General features: G+C 54.1%; 1 protein-coding gene across 1 annotated transcript; it reads left to right on the top strand.

The window, feature by feature from the left end:
* The first annotated feature begins 1,630 nt into the window (after positions 1-1,630).
* On the top strand, positions 1,631-5,017 carry MUC22 (mucin 22). Its single transcript, XM_070074815.1, has 2 exons — positions 1,631-2,065; positions 3,075-5,017. Exons 1-2 carry the CDS (start codon positions 1,984-1,986, stop codon positions 4,676-4,678), a joined length of 1,686 nt encoding a protein of 561 aa, XP_069930916.1. The 5' UTR covers positions 1,631-1,983; the 3' UTR covers positions 4,679-5,017.
* The last annotated feature ends 3,148 nt before the right edge of the window (positions 5,018-8,165 follow it).

Genomic DNA, 8,165 nt, shown 5'->3' with positions numbered 1-8,165 from the left:
CAGAGAGAGAGAGAGAGAGAGAGAGAGAGAGATTGAGATTCTGTCTGTTGAATCACTCCCTAAAGGACTGGAACAACTAAGGCTGAGCCAGGCTGAAGCCTGGAGCCTGGAGCTCCATCCAGGTCTCCCACACAGGGGCAGGGGCCCAATCATTTGGACCATCCCTCTGCTATTTTCCTAAGTGCATTAGCAGGGAGCTGGGTTGGAAGTGAAGCAGCCAAGACTCAAACCAGTGCTTATGTGGGTTGCCAGTGTTGCAGGTGGCAGCTTAACCTGTTGTGCTACCTAAATATTCTTTTTTTTTTTTTTTTTTTTTGACAGACAGAGTGGACAGTGAGAGAGAGAGACAGAGAGAAAGGTCTTCCTTTTCCATTGGTTCACTCCCCAATGGCCGCTGCGGCTGGTGGGCCGCGACCAGCGCACCGTGCTGATCTGAAGCCAGGAGCCAGGTGCTTCTCCTGGTCTCCCATACAGGTGCAGGGCCCAAGCACTTGGGCCATCCTCCACTGCACTCCCGGGCCACAGCAGAGAGCTGGACTGGAAGAGGGGCAACCGGGACAGAATCCGGCACCCCGACCGGGACTAGAATCCGATGTGCTGGCGCCTCTGGCGGAGGATTAGCCTATTGAGCCACGGCACCGGCCCCACTTAAATATTCTTAAAAATATTTAATACACCCAAATAGCATTAGTTGTTGAAACAATCGGCTAAACTTGATACACTGGCTATTGACTTCCAGGAAATGAGCTGCTTCTAAGAGGGGAGCAAGGTCCCACCCTTCTTGTGAGCCCAGAGCTCCTCTGCCGCTTAGGAGGACCCTGGGTAAGAATGGCCCACAAACAGCAGGAAACGTCTCTACGTGGAAACAGAACAACTCCAATTTTCTGGATGTTTTGCATGAGACAAAGATGGGACCAGAGGAGGAAGAATTATGAGCATTCCTATCTGGCCTAGCAAGACCTACGGACGTGAACTGACTTTTTTTTTTAAGAGGCAAAGAGACACAGACAGACAGACAGACTGAGTTCCCATCCACTGGTTCATTCTCCAGATGCCTGCAACTCTGGGCCAGGGCTGAAGCCAGGAGCCAAGAATTCAACCCAGGTCTCCCACATGGATAGCAGAAACCTAATTACTTGAGTGGTTACCTGCTGCCTCCCAGGATCTGCACTGGCAGGAAGCAGGAGCCAGAGCCAGAGCCAGGGCTCGAACCCAGGCCCCCGATGCGTGGCCTCTCATTGGTAACCTGGCCTGAACTAATTGTGTCGAGTGGTTAAAGAAAGCTTGCTGGGGTGAGGATTACTAGGGTGAGGACTCTCCAGTAACAGGGAGAGAAATGAGTGAGCCAGAGATAAGCCGGTGAGAAGGATTTGGGTGGGTGGCAGAGACGAGTCTTCAGCTAGAAATCTGGGGTGCTGATGGCCCCCCCAAAAGGATTCCCCTCTTTCTGTTAAGGACCAAGGTGCTTGCTCCCTCTGACATCTGGTCCTCCCCTCGCCGTACATTGCTGCCCCCACAGGCCTGGCCTTCCTTGTCCTCCATCACCCTGCCCTCCCCTCCCCCCCAGCTGTGGAAAAGGAGGCCCGAGGTCCTCTCCAGGCACTGGCACTTCTGTGTGAACCAACTGTCACCCAGGGCTCAGCATCAGAAAGCAGCGCCACTCACACTGACAAGCTTGATCCCCTGCTGGGGCTCAGTCCTGGGCTCCTGTCCAAAGCCAGAGCCCCTTCTTACCCCCTGCGACTTCTCTCTTCCTCCTGCCCCGCCACTTCCCCGAGCCTGAGCCTTCTTCCGTTGAGTGACAGGGAGTAACGAAGTCCGCAGCTCCTCCCTGCAAGAAGGAAGACCCGGGAGCCCTGGATTCCCCCGGCAGCAGTAGATATAAACCCCACAGGCCCAGGGAGTGGAGAGACTGAAAGTCAGGTTGAGAGAAGGAGTAAGGAAAAGGCATCCAGACTCCCAGCCCCTGTGGGTTCCCTCGAGATGATAAGAAAAAAATGCTCCTCCATGTGCCCCCTGCACCTGCTGCTGCTGCTGCTGCTTCTCTCCCGGTGCTGGGAGCCGGGTGAGTAACGGGCCTGGAGCAGTGGGGTGGGGGTCTCAGGACTCAGGCAGAGCCAGTGTCCAGTGAACCTGCAGGGGGCGGCGGGCAGGGGCACTGAACCCTGCTGTCTGCCCCTGTCCAACTCCCAGCCTCAGGGAAGCAGGGTTCCCAGCACCTTGCTCATTCGTGTTCTCACACCCACCTTGCAGGGAACACTCTGCTTCTGCCTATTTTCTTTTTATTTAAGTTTCTGTTCTTCAACTTCCTTGAGAAATGAAAGATTGAATTCTACTAAAGGAGTTCAATCAGCAGTAGGGAGGGAGGGAGGGCAGGGGGCGTTCCCCAAACTCTAAAATGTAGACCACATTTACCGCTAAGAATACACTCTCAGTCCCGAACCCATGCCCGTGAGGCCAGGGGTGCGAAGGTGGAGAGCACTGATCTCTTCCTTCTGCTGAGGCCCATCTCACCACACCCACAAAGACACGTGGCTTCTCCCCAGCCTCCAATTACTGATCACCCCAGATCTCACCCCAGGGCTGTCTCTAAGTCGTATACCAAGCCATGACCTGAATTGAGTTTCAACATGAATTGCAGCTCCTGCCCCCTCTGTCTACCAGACCCCCCAGGCACATCTGGGAAAGAGGACGCACCCACAACCTGGGGTCAGAAAGCCTTGTTGTGGCAATCCCGCCTCGGGGGAGTGAGGTCAGAGTCAGGCCTCCAGCTGCATGCAGATAGACAAGACCTGGAGGGCACAGAACCAGCAGCTGGGTGACAGATCTTACAAGGACGCGGCTTAGCTCTAGGCCCTCTGTACTGCACTGCGTGAGGACCCATTGCAGTGTCTGTTATCAGCACCACATGCCTAACGCCAGGCAATTCTTAACTCAAAACACATCCAGCCACGTTGCCCAGGGTTATGCGTCATTGGAACAGAAGGAAAGCTTGACAAATACTGAGCAGAAGGGGGGGCAGTGGGGACGCAGGCTGTCAACAGCACACGTTAAATGAGATTGCTTTTGTGTAGGAACAAGTCGGAGTGTTTCTACCAAGGACCCAGATGTCAGCCCCACAAACTCAAACACAAGAGAAAGTTATACCACTGAGGACCCAGCAATCACTGAGGGTCACAGCATGGAGGGCTTAGAGACCACAGAGGATGGTCACACAGAGCCAGAGGATGATGTCACCACAGACTCCATGACCATGGAAGACGATGTCACTATAGACCCAGAGACCACAGAGGATGGTCACACAGAGCCAGAGGATGATGTCACCACAGACCCCGTGACCATGGAAGACGATGTCACTATAGACCCCATGACCATGGAGGACGATGTCACTGTAGACCCAGAGACCACAGAAGATGGTCACACAGAGCCAGAGGATGATGTCACCACAGACTCCGTGACCATGGAAGACGATGTCACTATAGACCCCGTGACCATGGAGGACGATGTCACTGTAGACCCAGAGACCACAGAGGATGATCCTACTACAGACCTCATAACCATTGAGGATGATGCCACAGAACCAGAGACCACGGAAGACAGTGTCACTATAGACCCCATGATCACAGAGGATGATGTCACTGTAGACCCAGAGACCACAGAGGATGATGTCACTACAGACCCAGAGACCACAGAAGATGATGTCATTACAGACCCTAGGACCATGGGGGATGATGTCACAACAGACGCCAGGACCACAGGGGATGACGTCACTACAGACCCCAGGACCACAGGAGATGATGTCACTGCAGACCCCAGGACCATGGGGGATGATGTCACAACAGACACCAGGACCACAGGGGATGACGTCACTACAGACCCCAGGACCACAGGGGATGACGTCACTACAGACCCCAGGACCACAGGAGATGATGTCACTACAGACCCTAGGACCATGGGGTATGACGTCACTACAGACCCCAGGACCACAGGGGATGACATCACCACAGACCCTAGGACCATGGGGGGTGATGTCACTACATACCCCAGGACTACAGGGGAGGATGTCACTACAGACCACAGGACCACGGGGTATGACGTCACTACAGACCCCAGGACCACGGGGGATGATGTCACTACAGACGCCAGGACCACAGGGGATGACGTCACTACAGACCCCAGGACCACAGGGGATGACGTCACCACAGACCCTAGGACCATGGGGGATGATGTCACTACAGACCCCAGGACCACAGGGGATGACGTCACTACAGACCCCAGGACCACGGGGGACCACAGCACGGCACACCCCAGCACCACGGGGTATTTTACCACGGAAAATCCAGACACTCGCCCTGAGGGAACAGACTCGGTCTCAACAGTGAAACCCACTAAGCTCCTGACGCCCCTGGGCATTATCCTCGTGTCCCTGGCTGCAGCCACGGTCACTGTTGCACTGTGTGTTGGACTTGCCTTCATCTTAGTGAGTATTTGCCCCAGGGGCGAGAGGGTCAGCATGGGACTGAGGGTATCAGATGAGGAGTTGGAGGCCATGGGAAGTGGAGGGAGAACGGCAGGAGAAATTGCCGAGTGGGAGGAGCCCTGCCCAGAGAGAGCTTTGCAAAGCTCAGGGAGAGACAGAGGTGGTGGGGAAGGAAAAAGGGGCAACCGGCATAAATGATTAGTACAGAGGGGCCAGAGACGCCGCCTGCGACGCCCCGGCCATTGCAGCCATCTGGGGAGTGAGGCAGCAGATGAAAGACCTCTCCCCACCCCCAACTCTGCCTTTCAAATAAATAAATCTTCTTAAAATAAATTAATTTAATTAATTAATGCAAGAGGAGGCTCCATGGGACAGGAGAAGGGGAGAAGCAGGTGATAGAGCAGACAGAGAAAGAAACAGCGACACAGATCCGGGAAGACCACGGAGAGCTGCAGCAGTCGAGAGAGCAGAGGAACGGAGACGTTGGGGCGGCGCACTCCCGGCGGGAACCACCTGCCTTTGGCTTAACTACTCACCCCTGCTGCAACTGGGCATACGATTTTTTTTTTTTTTTTTTTTTTTTGGCCGAGCTTGGGTAGGTTTTGATGAGCATGGCTGCTCTATACTGCAGAGACCACTGCTAACACCTCTCACACGGGAGCTCTGGGTACTTCTCAGTCTCTGAGGGGGCTCCTTGCTTCTGCAGCCCCATTGGCTTCCTCTTGCCGCCTGTTGGTCCAAAAGTCAAGCCTTTCAGTTCTGGCCTGCTGCTCAGCGGGCAAGGGTGGTTCTCTCTGCCCTGCTGACCTCAGGATTAAGTGCTCGCTGGAACAAGTGGCGGCTTGCACGGTCAGCCAGCTCGAGCAGGTCCGGGAAGCCTCGTTCACTCCTGTTGCTCATCGACCTCTGCCAGCCCACAGCTTTGGGTCCATTCATGAGTAAAGCTGACAGTAAGGCCTTAGACAGCTGAGGCGTTTGCATTTAATCCCACTGAAATGATAGCTTGAAACTCGAGTGTTCTAGACGGCTGACAAGAGGAAACGGGGAAACCAAACCTCCCCATGCCCTTGACTCACACACAAGCCAAGATCAGCCTTTTCCAGCCAAGGGAGGACCCTGTGGACCTCGCTGCCATCACAGACCAGCACAGTTCTGGTGGTGCGGCTCACACTGAAAGTCGCATTCCTGCCAGGGGGCGAGGGACATGCTCCTTTGCCTAGCCAGGCTGCTAAGCAGTGGCACAGAGCTGTCGCTAGCATGGTCTCTTGTAGAGACGGAAGACAGGCAATGGCGCAGATTCGGGTTATAGGAAGTAATCTGAATCTTCCACCTGCTGGTTCACTCCCCAGATGCCACAAGGCTAGGCTAGGACAAAGCCAAGAGCCAAGAACTCCATCTGGGTCTCCCATTGGAGTGGCGGGGACTCGGATACTGGAGCTGTCACCTGCTGCCTCTCAGGAGGAATTTTAGCTTGGATTTGGAATCAGGAGCAGAGCCCGGACCCAGACCCAGACCCAGACCCTCTAAATAAGGGGGGTGGTGGGCGCCCCAAGTCACGTCTTCAGCTGCTGTGCCAAAATGCTCCGTCACAATTTTGTGAACTACCCTCATGTTTCTACTTCTGTGCCTCCCCCCGGTTCCATTTAGCAAAATGTTTTTCTCCTACATCATTGCAGAAGTTTTTAGAAATTATGTAATCTCTACAGAATCTCAAGAAAATGGGTAACAAAGGGAAAGTCATAGAATCTGGGCTGTACAGAGCTCCAGAAGCTACATGAGTTAAGAGAAGGAACAAGAATCTTAAAATCGAACGCTTTCTTCCTCCCTAGAAAATTGCCATGAATGTTCGTTAAGTCCGTCCAGCAGGGCTGCCGTCGCCCCCAGGCCGTGACTGGAAGCGCCCCATTGGGAGGACCCGGGCGGTGACCACAGCTGATTCTGGGAACACCAGCCCCCTGCAGCCCTGCAGCACCGTGACACACGATGTCCTGAAGCGTCCCTGCCCCTCCTGTGGCCAGCAGCCCCGGCGACACCTGCTGAGGGAGGCGGCTGCGCCTGGGAGCGAGCAGGTCAAGGACACCCGCTGCTCTGAGTATCCCCCGATTCTGTCTGGTCACGGTTACTTCCTTGGAAAATTGCCTTTCCTCTCTCTACCAGGTTTGGTCATGAAAACTATTTGAGAGAGACATACACAACTCAGATATAAGACATGTTCCGGGGCTGTGGTGTAGCGGTAAAGCCGCCACCTGTCATACTGGCATCCCATATGGGTGCCGGTTCAAGCCTGGCTGCCCTGCTTCCAATCCAGCTCCCTGATAATGCACCTAGGAAAGCAGTGGAGGACGGCCCAAGTGCTTGGGCCCCTGCATCCACGTGGGAGACCCAAAAGAAGCTGTTGCAGCCATTCATGAAGTGAAGCAGTGGTTGGAAGATCTCTCTCCCTCTCTCTCTCTCTCTCTCTCCCTTTCAAATAAATACATCTTTTAAAAGGGATATGACATATTCATGAAGTCTGATCAAATAAACAAGACAAATGTTGTCTGTTTCTCCCTATTTCTCTCATTCATTTATTCATAGTGTTACCAGTGCCTTGCACAATCTGGGCATACTACGTCTACCTGTGTCAGTCTACCTGTGAGCTGAAGGCCTCTCGAGGGGGCCATACCTAGAGGCTGGCCTTGGGCCGCAACGCTTTCAGCTGCCTGCATTTTGCAATGCCCACATCCCATACCAGAGTGCGGGTTCGAGTCCCAGCTGCCCTGCTTACAATCTAGCATTCCTGCAAACGTGCCTGGGAGGGCAGCGAATGATGGCTCCAGTACCTGGGACCCTGCCACATGCTGGGGACCAGGATGGAGTCTCTGGCTTCTGGCTTTGGCCTGGCATAGACCAGGCTGTTGTGGCTGTTTAGGGAGTGAACCAGCAGATGCAAGCTCTTTCTCTTTATGTCTCCTTCCCTCTCTGTTGCACAACCTTAAAATAAATAAATCTTAAAAAAAAAAAAAAAAAAAAAAAAAAAAAAAAAAAAAAAAAAAAGAGGGCCATACTCAACCTTCCCAACACCCAGGCCAAAGACTTCTGTCTTCAGGATTTAGCTAACTGGTCACCCCACAGGTATGTGCTGAGTACCCCCCACGGGACAGGCCTCCACAGCAGTGACTGTCTCATTTCAATCACGGGGTGAAACCAGAACATGGCGTCTGGGCCTGACCTGAGACTGAGAGGACACGGCTGCCTCTGTGAGTCACAGGGGCTGTCATGGAAGTGATTCTCAAGATGCCAAGGCCACGGACAAGGCCAGGGTATCGCCTTTGAGCCGTCTGCGAGGAATGCAGGGCAAAAAGCAGATGTGAAACAGGCGATGATTGCTTGTTCACCCTGCCGCTGCGCTCAGCGTCACTGCATGGTTAAATACTGGAACTATGGAGTCATGGTCTAGAGTCAGGTGCACAGACTATTACATGGAAACATCAGAGTCCGGTGTAAGCCTGTGCTTCCAAGGTTCGACTGCACCTGTTATCATCCGGACCTGGGTCAGCTTCAGACTGCTGAGCGGACGGCGCCCGAGGCAGGCAGGCACGCTGACTGTCCTGGCACGTGGCAAGTGATGCGACCGGAACTCAGTGCAGGGGAGCACCAGGGAACTGAAAAGCCAGGGACTCGCCAGCTGGCCGGGGGCCCCGGG

This window comes from Oryctolagus cuniculus, chromosome 5 (genome assembly GCF_964237555.1).
Source record: "Oryctolagus cuniculus chromosome 5, mOryCun1.1, whole genome shotgun sequence".
Taxonomy (NCBI): domain Eukaryota; kingdom Metazoa; phylum Chordata; class Mammalia; order Lagomorpha; family Leporidae; genus Oryctolagus; species Oryctolagus cuniculus.
This window is presented reverse-complemented; position numbering and strand designations above follow the sequence as displayed.